Source organism: Neofelis nebulosa, chromosome 9, assembly GCF_028018385.1.
Source record: "Neofelis nebulosa isolate mNeoNeb1 chromosome 9, mNeoNeb1.pri, whole genome shotgun sequence".
Lineage (NCBI taxonomy): Eukaryota > Metazoa > Chordata > Mammalia > Carnivora > Felidae > Neofelis > Neofelis nebulosa.
Window position 1 is genome coordinate 138,193,978 of NC_080790.1, and position 23,590 is coordinate 138,217,567.

The 23,590-nt window shown below is 37.9% G+C and overlaps 1 protein-coding gene across 2 annotated transcripts in view; it reads right to left on the reverse strand.

Annotated features, from left to right (window-relative positions):
- SYCP2 (synaptonemal complex protein 2) overlaps positions 1-23,590 on the reverse strand; it is a 78,303-nt gene that overhangs the window by 9,275 nt on the left and 45,438 nt on the right. For both annotated transcript variants that reach the window (XR_009249144.1, XM_058686125.1), the window contains exons 18-33: positions 22,608-22,707; positions 21,073-21,230; positions 19,296-19,365; positions 18,866-18,923; positions 18,200-18,333; positions 17,619-18,055; positions 10,094-10,221; positions 9,273-9,309; positions 7,177-7,247; positions 7,028-7,085; positions 6,294-6,349; positions 5,806-5,863; positions 4,503-4,671; positions 2,512-2,549; positions 1,854-2,024; positions 255-453 (exon numbers count right to left, since the gene is read on the reverse strand). Coding sequence is in view for 1 of the 2 variants with exons in the window: in XM_058686125.1 (XP_058542108.1) it covers positions 255-453; positions 1,854-2,024; positions 2,512-2,549; positions 4,503-4,671; positions 5,806-5,863; positions 6,294-6,349; positions 7,028-7,085; positions 7,177-7,247; positions 9,273-9,309; positions 10,094-10,221; positions 17,619-18,055; positions 18,200-18,333; positions 18,866-18,923; positions 19,296-19,365; positions 21,073-21,230; positions 22,608-22,707 (1,942 nt within the window). In the remaining variant the exon portion in view is untranslated. The remainder of the gene's footprint in view (positions 1-254; positions 454-1,853; positions 2,025-2,511; positions 2,550-4,502; positions 4,672-5,805; positions 5,864-6,293; positions 6,350-7,027; positions 7,086-7,176; positions 7,248-9,272; positions 9,310-10,093; positions 10,222-17,618; positions 18,056-18,199; positions 18,334-18,865; positions 18,924-19,295; positions 19,366-21,072; positions 21,231-22,607; positions 22,708-23,590) is intronic.

A 23,590-nucleotide genomic window follows, 5' to 3' on the forward strand; every position in this document is an offset into this window, starting at 1 on the left:
AAACATACATTAAGTATTTTCCACATTGAACCATTTGGTCTTTAACGTCCTCCCATGAAAACCTTGAGTGTCGTAGTACACCGTTCCCATGTCTACTTAGCAAAGACTAAGTTACTAGCATTAACTAGTTCACAAAATGAAGTTTGACTACCTATAATTTTGAGGCACATATTTAAGATTAATCTTCAAACTCTGTTTTCACAGAGTTATAATAGAAACTTGTTGAATATTTAAAAGAAAAAAATGATACTGACATCTCATGACTTCTATAGATGATGGGCTCCCAGACAAAGATACAGGAGATAAGCCAAGGCTATTATCTCTTACGGCATCTTTTAGTAGAGATGAATTTTTCCATTCTTTTGATATATCCTTCTGTGATTCGGCAGAGAAGGCTTTCTTCTGTTTCTTTGGCAGCTTTATGGTTTTGCTTCTGGAATGGATATTTTCCTCCTAATTGTATTGATAAGTTTTAAATTATACTTGAATGCAAGAAATTTATACTTGGACGCATAAAACAAATTATGCTGAAATATCAAATATCTTCTATTACTATACATGAGCACAACAGGGGCTTCAACATGACTACTGAAGGACTTTCTGCGTGTAGAGGGCATATGACAAATTCATAGGAAAATATACATGGACTATAATATCCTAAGAAACGCAAATAAAGCACCGTAAGGAGGTTATATCCAGTTTAGGGAAACTAGAAACAGTTCCTGGATTTCATGGTACTTGACGTGCTCCGGAGGCATAGAGAAGATGGGGAGGGGAGACCCCCTCCCCCGCCCCCCCCCGCCCCCCGACAGGGTGCAGGGACTGGAGCTGCACAGTCTGGTGTGGGAGTCCCAGGTTAGCCCATCTGGCTGTTTCAGCTCTGAGCATACACCGGGGAGCAGGGGAAATGAGACTGCAAAGGTATTCTGCTGCACTGACCACATAGAGACTGTCAGCGTTTTTCTTTGAAGAGGGAGATGGCGACAGGGAGCTTGGGAAGACTCATCTGACTACAGGGAGAGTAAATTTAAGAAGTGATAGAAAATGCAGACGTAAGTTATGAAGTCCTTAAAGTCTTCCAAGTAAAGAATAACAAGGTTACAAACAAAGGGAGGTACAACTTTAATTATGTGCCATCAGTCAGAACAGTGTAATGATCAGACCTACCTTCAGTGCCAGACTCTTTGGGTTCAAACCTTTGTTTTACCACCTCCTAGCTGTGTGACCTTGGGCAAGTTCCTTCATCTCTCTGAGCCTCAATTTCTCATTTGTAAAATGAGATGTCAATAATAGTACTAGTCACCTATGGTACTTAAGAGATTTTAAGAAGTTAAATCTATAAAGTACTTAGAATAGCACCTGGCAAACTATAAGCACTATTTTTCTTTTTTGACTTTGTTAAAAAAGCTTTCAAGCACAGACGGCTGGGGATATGTCTGTAACATTAAGAGACAGAAAGAAGTCAAGGATAGACACAGGTGGGCAGTGTGTGGGAAGAACCTCAGATCTAGCATTTTTGCTTCCATTCAACAGAAAGAGTCACAGCTTTCCAACAGTCTGTACTTTTCTGACGTATAATTTGGAAAAATTCAAGCCCTTTTCTAATTCAAAAATGTTATCTTAAAGTTCTAATTTTACTAGAGTCAAACATCTGTTTTGTAACACCAATGCCAACTTATCACACATTTTAACATACTGCGTAAAGATCAATTTTTAGCATATGACATTTCTCATATAGAAGGTTCAATCTTAAAATGTGACAAATTCGACATTTCTGTAAAAATACATTCTCTATTTAGTATTTTAACAGGCTTTTTAGAAATTTTTAATCTGAATTATATCTATTTACTTACCTTGACTAGCAATTTCTCTTTAAATGAATGTGAAAATTCTTGTTCACTCTCTGATTCTGAATTTGAGAGATCTTTGTAATTTTTTTTGGTTTTTGCCGCTCTTCGTGGAAGTCTGGTTCTCCCATCTGGAACTGTCTCCTCTACCTTTTTGGTGGTGTTTTTGTTGGGTGTCTTTAGGAGAAAAATTTTTGAATTAGTAGGTCAATATGTGAGATGTAAGAAATACAAGCTATTTGCTATAAACTTGGCCCTGTGGCAATACATAAAATATTTGTATTTTATAAAATTCCTGATTAATATTTTAAAAATACTGGATTTTATCCTTCCGTCCAAATAACTTCCCCATCACCTTTTTTATTCCTATCACCAAAGCTCTGCGGGGTCTGGTATATCTATTACCTAACTTACATAAAAAAGAGAAAGAGAGGAAAAAAGAGGAACAGCTATAGGTACTAGAATCACAAAATAAAATAGACCTAAAACAGGCCAACATGATTCAAAAAGGCAGAAAGTAAGAGTATGCATGCAAAGGCTAGAACAATTATGGAGAAACAAGTAACAACAAGGATAAAATTATAACATGAAAAATGAGGTTTTTTACATGCTAGGAGAAAAATAATTTTCAAGGGATGTTTGAACACCAACTTCTTGGTTTTACCATTTTAGATCTTGGTTGTCCCCTTTCCAACGATGGTCCTGCAATGCAAGAAAATAAAGTTACATTTTTCAAATAGATTAGAACTGGTATTAAAATTTATTAGAATATTTCTGCATAGAAGTTAAAATCATAACAAGAATACACATTTAAATTCATTCAAAAATTTGAATTTCGAGATGATTTGAGGCTAAACTGACATCGATAACTTTGTAGTGTTTGGTAGGATATAAATGACCAATTTCTTTTCTCCTTTACACTATGAAACTTCTTCAACATGCGTGAGAAGAGGGAATGTGAGTTATAAAGTGAACACCTATGCATCTATCAATTTAAAAGCTAGATTATGGATAATGATGTTATCTATTTACGTGTACTCTCTCTGAGGCTCAATATCCCCTCTGCCAAAAGGGAGTATTTTCATTATCGTGAACTGTTTCTCATTCATTTGGTCTTAAAAAAAAAATAAAGTTTTACTTCACAGATATGTATCCCTAAACAATATAATGAACTTTATAAAACAGTATCCTCTCCTATGTAATATTCTACGGTGTGCTTTATTTTTCGCCCCTCATTGTTTCTAAGATTCATCCATATTTCCTGAGAGTAGCTTTAGTCCCTATTCCTTTTTTTGCCTTTCAGGCACAATCAACTTTCTGAATATTCTCTGAAGCCTAAGAAATGGGACTATCCAAGCCAAGGAAGCAATGAAGTTCTGGGAGAAAGGTCTTCCAATCCTGGCGATAAGCCAGTCCCTACATATGACTTGCAGACATGCAGCTGTTTAAACAAAACCATTCACTCAGAAGTCCAATTTTTTTTAAAACTCTGTACTGATTACAGTACTCTAACCTTGAATGTCTCAAGATGTTACAAATGAGTATAAACTCCCTGAGAGCATGTGACTTTTATCAGCTCCTGGCTGATACCACGCCGCTGCCCAGAGCAGGTGCAGTGCATCTTTCGGCCTCTTCTCACAGGTCCTGTCTGGGCTCTGGCCGCGCCGCCCCCCACCCCCCGGCCCCCACTGCACTCCCCGCACCAGCACATGCTGCTGTCTCAGACTTCTCTCTCTCTCAATCTCTCTCTCTCTCTCTCTCTCTCTCTCGTATTAAGTAAGATGTTTCTGCTGCTCCTCGTCTTGGCGGAGATGACAGGCCTCATCTCTTTTCAAGATTCAGCCTCATTCACCAATACGTGCCAAGCTTCATTTCCAGGTTTTTGTTTTTACTTCTGTTTACGCCGTCATGCACCCCACCCCCCACATACACAGAGGCTACTATTGGTTATATTTATCCTGACATAAAGTAAAGGCTGGTTCTCTTAAATATCAACTTAAAAGGTCTTATTTTAAAAATGGAATATAGAAAATCTCTGTGTTTTAGTAAACAAGCTAGGAAAATGGTCCATATGTCTAGCCAAAAACCCATACCTCAAACTCTTATCCAACTGCTTTAAGAGATTCACTAGACAAAGCAAAAGCCATATGCTGGGAAGACATTCTGTGGAAGATTTAGGCAAAAATATTTCTGCAAGAAAATGGTTTTCCTTATAATATGTTTTTATATGCATTCCTAAAAAGTACATGTGTTAGCTGTGACAGGAAATGGCATGTCCAAGATTTGATTTTTGCTTAGAGTGTTGGGTTCATGAGTATTTAATAACACACTATCCACAATAATTGCTAAACAATTGTAGAACAGCAGGCCACGAGTGGACAAATGGTGAAGAGTATGCATGAACCAAAGAATATGACAATCATATTTTCTGTCTAAGATTCCAGTAAAAAAAAATAATTTCTACACAACCATATTACTAAAAATAAAACAAAAAACAAAACCACTGTAGTGTCGTGGTGTATTTACTCTTCTACTCATAAGACTACATAGTTATCAACACTAACAATGTACAGATATACTTGTCAGCCAACAAAGCATTTTAAGTAGTTGACATGGTAAAATCATTTCCAATATTTCTCTGAAGTCATTTCTTACTTGATTTGCCACTTTTCTGTTTCTTCACATTTTTATTTCTGCTATAGTCTATCAGCTGTGGTTTTGATTTTGGTTCCTTCAGCCAGCTAACATCGGTCTTGCTGTCATCACATCTGTATTCTGTGTCAGTATCGCTAAAGAGATTTTTCTTTTTATGATTTGCTACAATCTATTAAAAAAAAAAAAGAATCCATACAATAGATGAAGAAACGTGTCTCATTATATACCATTAAAGGTAAGTTAAGCTAGGGGCGCCTGGGTGGCTCAGTTGGATAAGCATCCAACTTTGGCTCAGTTCATGATCTCACAGTTCGTGGATTTGAACCCCGCATCAGGCTCTGTGCTGACAGCTCAGAGCCTGGGGCCTGCTTCGGATTCTGTGTCTCTTTCTCTCTCTGCCCCTCACCCACCTGTGCTTGTCTGTCTTTCAAAAATAAATAAATGTAGGGGCGCCTGGGTGGCTCAGTCGGTTAAGTGTCTGACTTTGGCTCAGGTCATGATCTCACGATCCGTGAGTTCAAGCCCCGCGTCGGGTTCTGTGCTGACAGCTCAGAGCCTGGAGCCCGTTTCAGATTCTGTGTCTCCCTCTCTCTCTGCCCTTCCCCTGTTCATGCTCTGTCTCTCTCTGTCTCAAAAATAAATAAACGTTAAAAAAAATAAAAATAAAAAATAAATAAATGTAAAAAAAATTTTTTTAAAGTTAAGCTAAAAAACAAAAAAAACGGAAACGACCCAAGCAACAGAAAAACCAACTTAATTTTTTAGCATACTAATGTACCTGGCATTAAGAACACATATCCAGACAAACAAATCACCCAGAAACCCAGATCAGAGATTGAGATTCCTATTTTGTTGTTGTTTGAAAGTTAAAACAGTTTACTTCCACACAGACACGAGCTGATGCCATCAAAGAAAGTAACTAAAGCTATCATATCTTCTGTTAGTAGATGACTTACAAATAGCTCTGAGACCATAACGGAGTCATAGTGGGCACATGAACAGTCTAATAGAGGGGGAAAAACCCAAATATTTTTGTTTTCTAGATCTGTGATCATCTCTGGCACAGGAAATTTTTAAGTATTTATCTTGAGAGAGAGGGTGTGCATACGCGGGGGGAGGAGTAGAGAGAGAATCCCAAGCAGGCTCTGTGCTGTCAGCGCAGAGCTCGATCTCAAACCGTGAGATCATGACCTGAGCCAAAACGAAGAGCTGGACACTCAACCGACTGAGCCACCCAGGTGCCCCAGAAAATTATTTTTTAAAATAAAGTTCCTAACGGACACATTAGGATATTGTAACTTACTTTTTTATCTTTTGTTTTGAGAGAAGATTCAAGTTCATCAGGATTCCTCAAACCTATCCTTAAACAAAAAGATGCATTAATTTTAATTTAATTACTTTTTCCTTAAGGTAACATGCACCGAACAGCTAGACACGGGTCTTCAGCCTTACTCTTTCACTAGCTCACTGTATAATTCTGGCCAATCGCTCATCCTCTCTGACCTCGGTTCATCATAAAAATAACAAGGTTGGATGAAGGACTGAGTCCCTCCAGCTTCATCATCGGACATGCACAGCTAACATGACAAGTGCAGGGACGCACATGTCAGTTTCAGGAGTAAAGGCCGAAGTGTCAGGAACGTCAGGGGGCAGTCCCACCAACAACGTTCCCCATCCTTCTTCTCAGTATGGTAGAGCCTCTCACACAAACTGGGAGGACAAACTGAAGAAAAAGAACAGCTGAGAAACTTATTTTACTCTGATCCATCCGATTATAATAAAAACACCTACAATTTTATTGAATTATCCACACAGGCTTCTGTAGCTGCAGCTTGAAATTCCTGGATCTAGATTGTGAATAAACATTAAAAATTTTTTCTTAGTGTCAAAATAAGGTAAACATACATTTTAAAAAATAAACATATAAATTCTAGTTTCTATCACTTCCTATCGTAAGACGCATCAATTAAATTAAGCTTACTAAAATACTTTTATATATAAAAAGAAAGTTAATACTATAAAATATATTAAAATATATATAATATATTATATAATTATATATTATATATTATATATATAATTATATATATTATATATAATATATAATTTATTTAATATATATTATAAATATAATATAAAATATATATATAATTATATATTTATATAATATATGTATAATTATATAATTATATAATATAATATATAAACAAATATATTAAAAAAATAAGTAAGAGTAATGGTTTTAAAATGTCTTGTATCAAGAAGCAAAGCGATGTTCTTGAAGTAGTAGGGTGAGTCCCCACTCCCATGTCCTAATTACTCATTTTTCTCTACTTCAGTCCAAAAGGTTTTAAAGGAAACCAAATATACCTAAGTTGGTACAAAAGAAGTTTTAAAGTATTTAAACATACTTTAAAGCATATCTACGAGAGAATGGAAACCAAAAAACATACACTGTAATAACAATATAGTGAATACAAAATAAATACTGAATAACCAATACAAAATACTGATTTCTAGCTTACTCCAAGTTTTATAATAGGCTCATCAGCGCCATTCAAGTTAAAATTGTAAACATCATTCCTGTAAAAATGAAGAGAAATATTAACTTCATTATATAATAAATATTCTTCGTATATGAAGAAAACTGCAAGATCTATGAAAAATTACTTACAGTGGGCATTCAGAAGTAACATTAACAAAAGTAGTCTTCAGTTGCCTATAACTTTTTTTCTGAACTTTTTCCTAAATACAAAAGAAGTTTATATACAACCATTGAAACTTGTACATTAGTATACTTGGCAAACAACATGCGCAATTGTATTTTTCATATATTTTCTACCTGTTTCTACTCATATTTTCCATCTGTAGCTGTTGCCTTAATGTAAACTGAATAAAAGTATTAAACATCCACACTGTTATAAATTTTGAAGACTTAGGTATTAAATAAGAATATGACTGAAAGTAAATTAAATACAAACATAGAATCCTTACTTTTTAATATGCACTGCCATCACTGTACACAGGTAAATGACCTTTTCACTGGTTTCAAAACAAGCTGAACCTTAGTGATTCCAGAATCACAAAACAAACATGCTTCTTTTTTTTCTAGACTTGTTTGCTTTAAAGTCTTCAACAGAAAAACTTTGGGAGAGACTAAGGTTTATGGAAGATCACTACTAATATCACTAAATGATTGCTTACCGAAAAGAGATGCTCAGAAGTCTAATAAGTTGGAAATATTAAAACAAGACATTCATTTTAGTTGTTAACTATATTCAATTTGATTATGTACTTCGGCTATCTTACATATAATTATGTGTATTATTCCAGAAAGTTTATCCCTTAATATATTACTCCTCTGATCGCTTATCTGAGTTATCCTTTCCAATATGATTTTTACCAGTGTTTAGATACATCTGTTAAACTCGTCTATTGCACGCTAGTGTGTGTAGGTATTACAGAAGACACAAAGATAAGCCAAGATATAAAGAGAGATATAAAAGTAAGCAGAAGTGTCACACAGGATACAAAGATGATGTAAACAGACACACTCTAATAGAAGACACCAGAGAAAAAAAAGAACTGCAAGACTCAGTAAAGCATCAAAAAATGGTACAAAGGAACTGGCGTGCAGATTCTGCCCATGTAGGGTTTGCAAGTTTTCAAAAAGAAGGCGGACTCTGAAGCAAGACTCACGAGGAGAAATCAAGCTCTGATGAGCAGAAAAGAGTGTGAGAGCATCCCGACTCAGTTCGGTTTTTCATAAAGAGGGGAAGAAAAAGAGAATAAGCACTTAGGGAAAACACTTCGGGGAATCTCAAGTTATTATGCTTCAGCTAAAGGAGACATGTCTAGGGAACTAATACTCGGAAATAAAGACAGACTTTTAAAGGGACTAGAGAGCCCGCCTAAGTCTGCACTCAGTAAGCAACAGGGACCAAAGAAGGCATCTGAACAGAATGGCACAGCTGAAGTGTGTGCTTTAAAAAGAGAAAAAGCTGGCACTGAACAGAATGGAGGACTGACAAGAGAAATACTAGAGGCAAAAAGTTACATAAATGCCACTGCAATAATCCAGGGATTAGAAATTAGAACTCAAACTAGGATAAAGGAGCTACATAAGGCGGCAGAGGGTGATGTAAGAGGAACATACAGAAGGTGAACCTCAAAACTTGAAACTAAATGGATAGGAAGTAATTGTGAGGAATAATTCAAAGGCAATTGGTATTTTAAGCCTGCATAAATAATTTTTTTAACAGAAATACAGAGTTAAGAAAGATCTTCTTGTCAGAAGAGATGAGATTAGCTAAGGAAAACAAATGAAAACAAAGATTTATTGAATCACAAGGCAGAAAGTGAAAATATCACACTCACACATGTAAAAGAAACATTTTGGGGGCACCTAGGTGGCTCAGTCAGTTAAGTGTCCAACTCCTGACTGCAGCTCAGGTCATGATCTCACAGTTGGTGAGATCAAGCCCTACGCTGGGCTCTGCACTGCCGCTTGGGATTCCCTCTCTCTGCCCCTTCTCTCTCGGTCTCTCTCTCTCAAAAGAAGTAAATAAATAACTTAAGAAAAAGGAACTTTTATTTTGAAAAGCAGAACAGAAAGGACTATTTCGAGTACTTGTCACTAAACTTGCGATTGTTTAACCCATTTATCAACATGCTGAAAACATTAACTCCATCCTACTGTGCTTCCATTTTATGTTTACAGTTATCAGAGTTTGACTATACATTTGGTGTAGTGAAATAAATGAAACCTACCTTACTGAGCTGTAGATCAGATTTGTTTGAAAAACCACTATAAAAGAGATATTGTCAAAATGAAAAAAGCAATCATCAGTGGAATGTTCTTCGTAAAAGCCATGTTATATAAGGTAAAACATTTGGATCACTAAGTTTACATTCGATATGCTGTAAATAACTGCAGTGTGACAAGACTAGTCTCATAATCCTGCAACCTCCCTCCTCGTAAACAGCAACCATAACCGCTAATTCTAAGCTGAACCACGCATGCGGCAAAAGGTGCCAAGCAATTTGAAATGAATGGTTCTGCCATGAGAGGGTTTCATGCCTTGTAATAAGGCCAGAATTAATTTAGACATGAATTAACCACCTACAACCTGTAAAGAAACATCTTTTAATAAGAAAAGACCTAACCTTCAGAAAGACTGCAGACAAAAAATAACATATTTATTATATGAAAGCGACTCAGCTCAGCTCATTTCGATTTCCTATTCCATTCAAGCAACGTATGTACACGTATTTAGTCTTACTCATCACTAGGCTCAATAAATAAAATCTGAAAATGTCGATAGCCTAAAGACTTATGAAAAGGTATGCTCTATCAATATGGTATTTTGATACTTTATAAAATATAATCACATACTACAATGACTAATTTCAAATTTAGTTCCCTTCCTGTATAATTAAAACAGCTACTATTTACAAAAGTAAGTAACTAGGTGTTTTCTACTAGAAAGTTACACTATTTGAACATGTTCAAAACTAATTTTCTTGTAACTGTGAAATAATTTAGTTGGATCTGTCAGAAAAATATTTATGTCTAAAATTTAAGTACATACCCATCAATCAAAGACTCCTTGAATTTTCTTGTAGACTTTATGTCATCCTTGGGTTTGTATCTCTTATTGAGTTGGTTTATCAAGGAGTCTGCTGCATCGGTAAATCCTTTCTCTTTTGACTTTTCCCTCTGAAACAATGTATAAGTTACTTTAAGACTCTACCAGTTAACCTTCAAAGGAAAATAAAGGCTGAAAGGAATGTTTAAGAAAAATCTGGTTTTATATATAACTACAAAGAGAAATAAAGCGGGTAAGAAATGATTTAGTAAGTTTGGGCTTTGTTAGGCATTAAATAACACAGGATAAAACTTAACGAAGAGAACCATGCAGAGTGCTCTGTAGAGATCAAAAGAAAAGTTTCCATCCATGTAAAAATAAATGGAACTAAAATACAACTGTGATAGCATTGCTGAAGGATACAAGGTTAATATACAAAAGTTGACTGCTTTCTTATAAACTAGTGATGAACAACTAGAATTTGAAATTACATTCCGTTTACATTAGTACTCCCCCCCAAAATGAAATACTCAAGTATAAATCTAACAAAACATGTATGAGCTCTATATGAGAAAAACTATATGACGACGGATGAAGACAATCAAAGACTCTAAATAAATGGAGAGAAACTTCAGGTTCACAGATAGGAAGGTTAATATTGTCAAGATGTCCGTTCTTCCCAACTGGATCTAGAGTTCATGTAATCCCAACAAAAATCCCATAAGTTATTTTGTGGATATCAACAAAGTGATTCTACAATGTACACAGAGAAGCAAGAGACCCAATATAATGTTGAAGAACAAAGTTGTCAGATTGACACTACCCTACTTTAAGACTTGCTAAAATGATACAACAATCACTATAGTGTGGTATTGATGAAAGAACAAATAGAATAATAGAACAAAACAGAGAGCCCAGAAATAAGCCCTCATAGTCATCTGATCTTTGACAAAGGAGCAAAGGCAATGCAATGGAGCAAGGACAGTCTTTTCAGCAGACGGCGATGGAATAACTGGACATCCACACATCCACATGCAAAAACAAAACAAAACAAAACAAACAAACCAGAATCCGGACAGACCTTACACCTTTCACAAAAATTAACTTAAAAGGGACCACAGGGGCGCCTGGGTGGCTCAGTCAGTTAAGCATCTGACTCTTGATTTTGGCTTAGGTCATCATCTCACAGTTGTGAGATCAAGCCCCACGTCGGGCTTTGCTCTGAGCGTGGTGTCTGCTTGGGATTCTCCATCTCTCCCTCTGCCTCTCTCTCTCTAACTAAACAAACATAAAAAAAAAAAAAAAAAAAAAAAAAAAAAAAAAAGGACCATAAACCTCAATGTAGAATGCAAGCTATAAAACTCCTAGAAGGTAACATAGAAGAAAATCTAGGTGATCTTGGGTTTGGCAATGCCTTTTTGTCTATAACACCAAAAGCACAATCCACAAAACACAAAGTTGGTAAGTAGAACTTCACTAAAATTAAAAACTTCCGCACTGTTTCTAAACAGTGTTTAAAGACACTGTTTAGAAAATGAAAAGATAAGCCATAAACAGAAAATATTTGTGTAACACATATCTGATAAAGGATTTGGACAGGCATACCACAACATACCGTGGGTTTGGTTCTAGATCACAGAGATAAAGCGAGTAATGCATTAAAATGAGTCCAATGAACTTGGTTTCCCAGCACATATAAAAGTTATGCTTACGCTATACTGCAGCCTATTAAATGCACAATACCATTATGTCTTAAAAACACAAAGTACATACCTTAATTAAAAAATACTTCAATGCTAAAACATGCTAATCACCTGAGTCTTCAGCAAATGGTAATCTTTTTGCTGGTAGAGGGTTCTGCCTCATCACTGGTGGCTGCTGACTGAACAGGGCGGTGGCTGTTGAGGACTAGGGCGGCTGTGGCCATTTCTTAAAATAAGACAGCAATGAAGTTGGCTGCACTGACGGACTCTCCCTTTCATGGGCGATTCCCGTGTAGCATGCAACGCTGCTTCATGGTATTTTACTGACAGCATAACTTCTTTCAAAAATTGAAGTCAATTTTCTCAAGCGATGCCTATGATTTTCTCAGCTAAGTTCATGTAATATTCCACATTCTTTGTAGTCAATCTTCCCAGAATCTTCCCCAAGAGTAGATTCCATCTCAAGAAACCACTTTCTCTGCTCCTCCATAAGAGGCAACTCCTCATCCATTCAATTTGATTGTGAGATTTCGGCCATTCAGTCCCCTCTTCAGGCTCCACTTCTAATTCTAGTTCTCCAGCTGTTTCCACCACATCTGTAGCTACTTAGGTACCTCCTTCCTCCACTCAAGTCCTGAATCCCCCAACGTTGTCCATGTAGATTGGAATCAACTCTTCCAAACTCCTGTCAATGTTGATAGTTTGACCTTTTCCCATGAATCATAAATGTTCTTAATGGTATCTCAAATGGTGAATCCTTTCCAGAGGTTTTCAATTTAGTTTACCCCGATCCATCGCAGGAATCACTATCTACAGCAGCTGTAGCCATATGAAATGTATTTCTTAAACAGTAAGACTTGAAAGTAGAAATTACTCTTTGATCCACCGGCTACAGAATGGATGTTGTGTTAGCAGGCATAACAACGTTAATTTTGTTGTGTATCTCCATCAAAGCTCTTGAGTGACCAGATATAATGTCAGTGAGAAATAATATTTTATTTTTTAAGTGTTTATTGAGAAAGAGGAGGGGGGAGAGAGAGAGAGAGAGAGAGAAGAAGGAGGAGGAGGAGGAGGAGGAGGAGGAGGAGGAGGAGGAGAGGAGAGAGGGAGACAGAGAATCCCAGGCAGGCTCCACAGCTGTCAGCACAGAGACCAATGTGGGGATCGAACTCACAAACGGCAAGATCATGACCTGAGCCCAAGCCAAGAGTCACACACTTAACTGAGCCACAAAAGTGCCCTGAGAAGTAATAATATTTTAAAAGGAATCATATTTTTCAGAGCAGGTCTCAACAGCAGGCTTACAACATTCAGCAAACTGTGCTATAAACGGATATGCTGTCACCCAGGCTTTGCTGTTCCATTTATAAAGCACAGGCAGAAGGGATTTAGCATGATTCTTAAGGGTCCTAGGATTTTTTACAACATTAAATGAGCACTGACTTCAACTTCGTATCACCAGCTGCATTAGTTCCTAACAAAAGAGTCAGCCTGTCCTTTGAAGCTCTGATGCCAGACATTGACTTGTCTCTAGCTATCGAAGTCCCAAATGGTACCTTCTTCCAAGATAAGGCTATTTTGTCTACACTGAAAATCCACTGTTTAACGGAGCCAAACTTATTACTTATTTTATCCCGGCTGGATCTTCCAGAGAACTTGCCGCAGCTTCTACGTCAGCACTTGCTGCCTCACCTTGTCCTTTTAGGTTCTAGAGACAGCTTCTTCCCTTAAACTTCATGAACCAACCTCTGCCAGCTTCAACCTTCTCTTACCGCTCGCAGCCTTCATAAAATTGAAGGGAGTTAGGGCCTTGCTCTTAATTAGCCTTTGGCGGAAGAGAATTTGGCGGTTGGTTTGAGCTTCTATCCGGGCCACTAAAACCTTCTCCAGGTCAGCAGTAAAATGGTTTCACAAGAGGCTGAGCTTTTTGCTTATCTCAGCTTTCTGCTTGCCTTCCTCATTAAACTTAATGCTATTTTTTTAGCTTTCAACTTCAAGTGAGAGACTGAGAGACGTGTGCCTCTTCCTTTCACATGAACACGGAGAGAGACGACGGCAGGGTTATTAACTGGCCAAATTTCACTACTGGGTGTCTCAGGGAATAGGGAGGCCTGAGGGGAGGGAGAGAGACGAGGGAGTGGCCAGTGAGTGGAGCGAGACGAACGCATTTGTCACGTCTGCCATCTTCTCTGGGTGTGGTTGGGTTGTGGCACTTCAATTACAATCGGAACAAAAAACACTGATCACAGATCACCATAACTGATACAATAATAACGAAAAACTTTGAAATATCATGAAAATTACCAAAATGTGACAGAGACAAAAGTGAGCAAATGCTGTTAGAAAAACGGCACCAATACACTTGCTCAATACAGGGTTGCCACAAACCTTCAGTTTGTAAAAAATGCAACATCTACAGAGTGCAATAAAGTCTGGCGTGCCTGTATCGAAATTATACAAACAACTACTGATACTCAACAGTAACAAAGAACTCACTTAAAAAATGAGTAAGAGATCTGAATACGTAATGCACCAAGGAAGACATACAGAGGGTAAATAAAAATATAAAAAGATGCTGAAAATCATAGATCATGAGAAAACTGCAAATTAAAACAAGACACCACTGAGCACATACGACAACAGCTAAAATCCAAAACGCTGACAACACCCAATACTGGCAAGGGTGTAGACCAATAGGAACTCACTCATCTGTTGCTTGGAATGCAAAAATGGTACAGCCACTTTTTCCACTTTGGGAAGTCATGCGGTCTCTTACAAAACTAAACACACGATCTAGCAATTCTCCCAAATGAGTTGGAAGCTTACGTCCACCTAAAACCTGCACGTGAATGTTTACAGAAGCTTTATTTATTAAGTGTTAAACCACGGAAGCAACCAAGATGTCCTTTCACAGGTGAACAGATAAACAAATCTCGGTACACCATGCAATGGGATGTTACTCATCAGCAAAAAGAAATCAGCCGTCAAGCCCTGAAAAGACACAGAGACACGTCACGGCATGTCGCTGAGTGAAAGAAGCCATGTGAAAAGACTACATACTATATGGTTCCAATTCTACGACATTCTGGAAAAGGCAAAAGTACTACGGAGACAGCAACAAGATCAGTGATCGACACGACTTTTAGGAGGGAGGCAGCACAGGGAAGTGTAGGCAGGAAAACGATTATGTAGGATAATGTAACAGTAGGTACAGGCTGCTATACATCTGTCAAAACACACAGAACATACAACACGATGAATGAACTCTAACCTCAACTACAGGCTTTAGTTAATAATAATGTAACGATGTTGGTGCATAATTTGTAACCCCTATACCCACTGATGTTAAGATGTCAATGACAGGAGAAACTGGGGTGTGGGTGAAGGGGCATATGGGAACTCTGTATACTTATACACCTGAGACTGCTCTAAAAAATCCCATTATTTTAGGGGCATCTGGCTGCCTCAGTCGGTAGTACGTGCCACTCTTGATCATGCAGTTGTGAGTTCAAGCCCCACACTGGGTGTAGCGATTACTTAAAAAAAAAAAGTAAAAACGAATAATACTCTAAAAATGGAAGGACTACAAAGAATTATTACCTGCATAATTTTACGTAATTTGGCTGAAAGAAAACTCCCTATAATAAAGACATGAGTTCTCTTGTCTTAACTTTAGTTTTACCTTTCTCAGGGAACCAGGCATATGTTTTGTTTTTAATTATGGTAAAATACAACATGAACATAAATACAAAATTTACTATTTTAACCATTTTTAAGTTTATGGGTTTGTTTTGTCTTTTAAAGTTTACTTGGAGGGGGGGGGGGGGAGAGGCAGAGAGAGAGAGGACCCCAAGCAGGCCCTACGCTGTCAGACACGGGGCTCCACCTCACAAACCGCGAGATCATGACCCGATTCAAAATCAAGAGTCAGATGCTTAACCAACTGAGCCCCCCGGGTGCCCCTACGTGTATGTTTTTATATATAACAAAGATAGTAAGTTATTACTTACTATCTCTTCTTGACATTACTCTACTTGGCTTCGAAATGTAGCAAAAATGAACTCCCCATAAAATAGCGAGCGTGTGATTTAAGAACTTCCAGCGTAATTAGAGCCAACTTGGGAAATGTGTACCATCGTGCTACAGAGGTTCTATTTCTCTGGATTAACCCAGTAAACAAGAAGCAGAATCGGATGCCTACCTTAAAAAGAGAGTCATCCATGTATGCGAGTGGCAGAAAGTCTTATAACACAGGGAGCACCACTGTGTGAGACTGAAGAGAACTTCCGAAGACAGGAAAGTGGATTTTAAAAAATCAGAGCACAGCTTAAAAGACATGATCGGGGCGCCTGGGTGGCGCAGTCGGTTAAGCGTCCGACTTCAGCCAGGTCACGATCTCGCGGTCCGTGAGTTCGAGCCCCGCGTCAGGCTCTGGGCTGATGGCTCGGAGCCTGGAGCCTGTTTCCGATTCTGTGTCTCCCTCTCTCTCTGCCCCTCCCCCGTTCATGCTCTGTCTCTCTCTGTCCCAAAAATAAATAAAAAACGTTGGAAAAAAAAAAAAAAAAGACATGATCAGCTTCCATGCTCCCAGGAAAAAACGAGTAGCCGGCTTAGGGAAATTCTGTGGAATGATTCTAAACTGCAAAGAAAACAGCTGAAAATAAAAGCTCAGCACTCAGACAAAAAGAACCTACTTTCCCTGGGTCTGAAGGAACTAAATAGCTAAGACTAGAAAGAACAGCATACTAAGAAACATGAGAAAGTGACCCAAAAGGATTTGGTCAAAGAAGAAAGTTGCCAAAGCAGGCAAAGTGAAATACAGATTAAAGACGAAATACAAAGGCCGGTTGAGACAAAGGAAATAATGTCTAATCATAAAAGAACAATCGGAAATTATCTCTTAAGTATCTCATTTGCATGGTGAGATGTCGCAACACATGAACATTTCACATCAGCTCTAGATATCTGGCTATCCAGGTATTAATGCCACTCTGGATGATAAATGAAAATAGAAGCCTGTAAAACCTGGATCTTCTAAGGAGCAGTGAGGAACAGACTGTATGACTGGCAGTGGAAATGTATTCTAATTACAGAGTTTTCTTAATCTGCATCTTGACAGCAATGACAAGAAAAAGATTTCCCGTAACTGCTACAAAAAGTAAACTTTCAGCCTAAAGTATGGCGCCGCTCAAACTCCTACTAGAGATGTCCTACAGAGGATTAACCTCACGTAGGAGGTAAAGGCTCCAAAGGGGATGAGCAACAGGACAGAAGGTCGACTCCTGCACTCCACCTACATCTTTTCTTGAAAAATCTTGCTAAACTTGGATGCAATCATTCAAGAAATGTAGATGCCACTGTGTGCAAAACTGCTAGGCCGTTCAGGATAACAACGGATAAAACACAATCTTTAAACTCTAAGAGGTTAAAGCAGGAGGAAAAAGAACACACAGAGACAACCAGTTTTTAAAACAAAGATAAGCACCGTGAGAGAGGCACAGACGGTTGCATACACATGCTCCGAGCACCTGCGGGGCAGAGTGAAGGAGAGCCAATGGGAGGAGACAAGGGGCTGCCGGGTGCTTTCTTGCTCCACCCATTTACACACCTGCCCTGCGCCTGCAGGCACACTGGCTCGGTGGGGGCTGGTGCCAGGACGAGGTGAGGCAGTCGGGAGGTACTCACTCGCACACTGGAGACCTGAGTTAAAGAACGAGGTCTCACGAATGTTAACTCTGCAGCACTCAAGAAAGCGTCTTTCACGGTCTATGTTATTAGGTAGGCATATTGTAAGTATGCAGAAACCAAACACACTGAAAGCTCACCATTTGTTTTTGTTTCAGATCCCAGGAATCAAGTTGAGACGTTAATCTTTTCCCTGACCTTCTGTGACTTTTCCCATTTTTTCTAGGAGAAGGGCTTTTGTCACAAATAGCGGTATTCACGTCTTTTGACAATATGTACTTCTTCCTATAGATCAGAGATTCCTCAACTGTCTTATTTAAGAGAACGGATTTGACAGTAGTTTCAGATTCAATACGCCAATCGCTCTGCTTGCTATTTTCAGTGTTTTTCAGCTCTGAACGTTTAGGATGATTTAGTTGTTGCTGACCGTCTCTTTTGCAAACTCCTACTTCCACTTTATCTATTTCGCTATGCTGCATTGTTTTTTTCTTACACTGCACCTTTTCTGTTTCTTCACAGTTATCGCCAGATGTTGAAGAGGATGATTTCTGTTTAGTAAGTTTTTTGACAATAATACCTAGTGGAAAAATAAAACGTTTATCTTTATGAACCTAATAAACTGGTAACACATAAATTTGTTAACATCCAAGACGTTTATTAGACATTTAAAGAAATGAGTATTTCCGAGCTCCTGTTATATACAGAAAAAACGATGTTTCACCTTGATTGAATGTATCTCCTGATGAAGTACTTGCTCTTTTGTTATTACGTAGGTTAATATTTGCTACAGGGGTCCAACATGACCATTTGGAGTTCATCTTATTTCCACAGACGTTGTCCAACACATCAGATAACCTGGAAAATAAAACAGCCTGCTTAACGTATCATAAAACATTAGCCTAGGACTCTGACCTGAGACCTTGATTTTTTTTGTATCTAGTCAATGTTTATCGATGGTCATTTGTTAATAGTCAAGTATGAAAATATTTTGGTAAGTCATGATGAAAGTTAAAATGTACTATATAACTGATGAGATTAAAAAATGTTGTTACAAAAGGTCTATTATCGCCACTATTTGATATCTACTAATATGTCTCGTATCTTACATGTACTACTGTGCGTTTAAACTAGGTTAAATTTCTTCACATTCATACCTTATTCTTTTAAAAATCCCATTCATTTTGAGTCAATTTGAAAAACAGTTCTGTTGGCTGCTATGGAAAAGCAGACTGTTCCCCATTGTGCAGTCATAGTAATACATGTGATGATCAGAGCTACAGCCAATCCCACCTTCTAAGAATACATGGGCCTTTTCTTTTAAATTTATTACATTAATCTAAAACAACATTCATATATGCTGACTTACCTGATGGTTTTTGATACTTACACAGGTTTGTCTTTTTTTCCCACTGTCTGTGAATCAGGAACAGCATCCGGCAGTTTATCTAAATAAAACCAAAATTATGGCATTTTCAGTTTTGTATGCAGCTGGCAGGTAAAATGGGAGTCGGTATACAATTTGATCAAGGTTCACATATTAGGAAGGAGAGACTGATGTTCTTGGAAATAGAGACTGTAGAATATTTTCCTGTAACCTCTAAGTTTCTAAATGCATAAAGCCAAATGCATTCATTATGAATCTTTCTTTTTCAAATCAACGAAAGTCAGTGGAATTAAAGGAAAATATGAAAAGAATATTTTATAAATATTATAAATATTATATATAAATACATAAATTTTATAAATATATAAATACTATAAAAAGAATAAAATATTTTTTTAAAGAGAAAGTAAAATTAAATTTAAGAAGTACTTACTAAAATTTTGGCTTAGGAATTCAGTGTCCTTGTTTTCCGTCTTCTCTACAGCTTTAGCAGTTTTGATACGCTATAAAACATAGGGGACATGTTAATGTTAATTTAAACAAGGTATTATAAGAAAACAACCCTTAAAAGTCACCGTGTTAATGTTTAAAACCTTTAAAATAAATTTGCCTTGCTATTAAACGTTGGATAGTACTTCTACTGTTTCATAAAGATGATGCCCATTCCAGGATATTGCTTATCCTAAAACACAAGAAAACCATTTTCATTGCAGACAAGGCAGAAGATTCTACAAATTTTCTGGACTCATCCAGGGCTAGTACAGTAATTCGGCTTCCATCTGTAGCCGACACTCTCTAGAATCGCCACGGCACGTCTACTGCTCTGCTGCTGCTCTCACAGCCTGCACCTATTCTGGTCTTTTCACCAACATGCCTAGAAGATCGGGAAGTTACGAAACATTAAAGGATTTGGTAAAGTTGTGGCCACTGGGCAGGCGACTTCTTGCCTACACCAAGCTTCCTTCTTTCCATAGCCACAGACCACATGTACCCAGATCAAATAAAAACCTGCCGTGACTATCAGAAAAACACACCCTACAGGCTGGGACATCGTGCCTCGTCCTGCCTGTCTCCCCTACTGAATCCGGCCAGTGGGTCTCTAAGTCTCGAGAGGAGCAGTGGGAACACGTGCTGGTGCGTTTGGTTGTCACGAGGACTGAAGGGCTCCCTGACGAAAAGGCACAGGCCTAGCACACTCAGGACCACGCCACACCACTGAATGAATGACAGTGCCCGGATTAAGGAACACTTAGCCTGAAAATCGGAACAACTCCTTCTGACTCTTTTCTTAGTACCGTTTATCATTCTGCCACATACCATTTCATCTTTCTCAAACCCACCACCTATTCTTTTTCACTGCAGTAACAAGGCTGTTAAGCTTTGCTGGAGAAAATTACACATATTTCTGAACTAATACATGTGATAGAATTCAGCCTTACATTTAGAAGGCCTTCACTTTGCCTCACACCTTTACTTACTCTTCCTTCTCTCCATTATCTCTTAGTAGCTATTTCAATCTTTACAGGTCTCTGAGCCTCTCCTGCAACATAATGCAATAGAAATTCACCAAGCTCACCTGACACTTCAGAGAAAACAGACCTGTTAGGTGCTCCTCATCTACAAACTTAACTTACCTGTATCTCTCATTACCTCCTACATCTCCCAGGAAATAACTTTCTTTTACCTATTCTCTTATCTGTTGTTCTTCAAGAGCATTTCCTGGTCTTCACCCACGCCTCCAGCTCTGGGGCTAGGCACCTGCCCCTCCATTAGGTTCCTACTGCTTCCTTTATGTACAGTCTGAGAACATTTAGACAATATTATAATTATCTTATTAATCTATCTAATTTCCACAATAGACTTTGAGATACTTAAGGACACAGTCCACTTGTATTTTACATTTCTAGCAGACACTAACTTGTATAATAAACTAAAGAATGATGGCAAGTCCATTTCTCCTCCCAAATACATAAATCAAAGTTATATTGAATGGATATTCCTAAATTTTATTGGTAGCAAAATAAATAAAAGTCATAAGGACTGACTTTCAAGAACAAGAAGTCATATGTATGTATAGATATATAGATATATAGATATAGTAATATTTTAAACAAAGTGAGACACTACTTGCAAAAGAAATTAGCTCAATATGTATTTCTATAGTAACTTGATAAAATTAATTTTTTAAAATGTGGTCAAAGTAAAATTACTTTGTCTGTATTATCTCTGCTCTTTCTTTCTTCAGATGGTCTGGATGTAAGTGATTCAGCATTATCCACCCCACTTTCGGACGTTTTAGGAATATCAGGTTTTTCTGCAGAACTCATCATGTGCAGCGGTGGTTTAACTCTTCCTCTTCGTGGTGTTGCTAAAAAGGAGGACAAAGGACTGCCGTATTTGTAGGGTTTTAAACATTACATATTGCGGGGCACCTGTGTGGCGCAGTCGATTAAGCGTCTGACTCTTGGTCTCAGCTCAGATCATGATCTCACAGTTCATGAGTTTGAGCCCCATGGATTGGGCTCTGTGCTGATGGTGCAGAGCCTGCTTGGGATTCTGTTTCTCCTTCTCTCTGCCCCTACCCCGTGTGGACTCTCTCTCTCTCTCTCAAAATAAAATTTTTAAAATTACATATGCTATTACTGAGGCACTTTTTAGATGAGGAATGTAAAAAAGGGAGGTGCTGGGATGGGCCCAAGACTTCTGGTTTAGAAGAATAAGTGGATACAGATGCCATTTACCAAGGTAAAAAAATGGACAAAAAACTAGCAGGGAGGGTGGAAAAATCAATTTATTTGGGACCTCTTAAAATTGAGGAGCCTGTTGGATATTAGACAATTGCCCAGGAGGCAACTGGATTTTGGGAACAGAAGGTCACTGTTAAAGTGTCATAAGAGTAATAATAAATATGACTGTTTTATAGCAGCTAGTACATAGCATTATGTTTTCATTTTTATTCAGCTCTTAGTAGGTACCAGCACTGTCTAAATGTTTCACAATATTCCTCATTGAATGAATGATTTTCATTTTGTCTTCTAAACAACTTGATGAGGTAGACACTTTAGCTCCACTTTACGAAAAGAAAACTGGTTCTACACTCACCTGGAGGATAATCTGTACAAAGTACACACCTGGGAGCAGGGGAACAAGCCCAAGCAGCCCGAGGGACACAATGTTTTAGCTGCTATGTTATGGCTGACTCCTGCTTAAATTACAAGTTATTAATCTGGGTATTAATATTTTGAATAATGCTTATATGTTAATACCTGTCAGACCTTTCTTCGAAATTTGAAATTTCTTGGCAATTAGAAGACGTTTGTGGTTTGTATCTTAACAATTTCCATATCTCTAACTTATCCTCTGTGTAAATTAAATCCCCAGAATATCTCTGAATTAAAAAATGCCTGCTTTAAAGATATAATAATGTCTGGGGCACCTGGGTGGCTCAATCGGTTAAGTGTCCGACTTCAGCTCAGGTCATGATCTCGTGGTTTGTGAGTTCAGGCTCCACATCAGGCTCACTGCTGTCACCCTGTCAGCGCAGAGCCCACTTCAGATCCTCTGTCCCCCTCTCTCTGCCCCTCCCCTGCTTGTGGTCTTTCAAAAATAAAATAAACACATTAAAAAAAAGTGTGTGTGTATATATATATATATATATGTATATGCGCATATATATATATGCAAAAAAATATGGGCATATATATAAATATGTATGTTAGAAATCTTTCAAGAATATAAAACTTACATGTGTTGATTAAAAGTATTGGGCTTCTCACAGTGTATCTATCTGCACCAGGAATAATCATTGATGCTTCAGACATTTTTCTTTTGCTAGGAGTAATTATCTGAAACCATGAGAAGCAGCCACAGTAAACACACATCCTCTTTTGAAATGAACTGTCCTACAATTTTATTCATAACATTTACCTTGACTACACCCAAAAGACATATGGTATTTTATAAATGACATCATATCAAGAAATTTCTGTTTTAGGCTGACTTGAGAGGTTCTATCCTAAATATTTGGTATTGAACACGTAGCCCAAACAAGGAATGTTGTTTTAAAAAGTATTTATAGAGGGACACTGGGTGCCTCAGTCAGTTAAGCGTCCGACTCTTGATTTCTGCTCAGGTCATGATCTCACAGTTTGTGAGTTCAAGCCCCATGTCAGGTTCTACACTGACAGCACAAAGCCTGCTTGGGATTCTCTCTCTCCCTCTCTCTCTCTCTGCCCCTCGCCCTGCTCGCATGCTAAGAAATAATTTTTTAAAAAGTAGTTATAAAGTATCCAGATATATGGAATACAGCACCTTTATATACCAGCTGAAAATATTTTACTGATACTGGGTGTATCTTACAACCAATGGCTCAGTTTCTTATTCTATTTCAGGGCGTGATGTTTGGATACAGACTTAGGCGAATTTGTTCATGAATGCTTTCATAACGTTCAGCATTCCTCAAAACTTTCACATATTTTAAAAAATTGTATTAATAATCTGTGGAGACCAAACTGACTTTGGAGTAAAGGTAGCTACAGGGATTCAGAGACTCAGCAGCACACACACGAGCTAGTGGCTCTGATAAAGATGCACATTTTCTGACTTCATTCTAGAGTGACTGAACAGAGGGAGGCAAGCAGAGGCAAGGGCTGCAGGAACAGGAGTTTCAGGGGGCGTCATATAAAGGAGGAGATGATGAAAAACTGCAGAGAGGCAGAGGAGAACCGT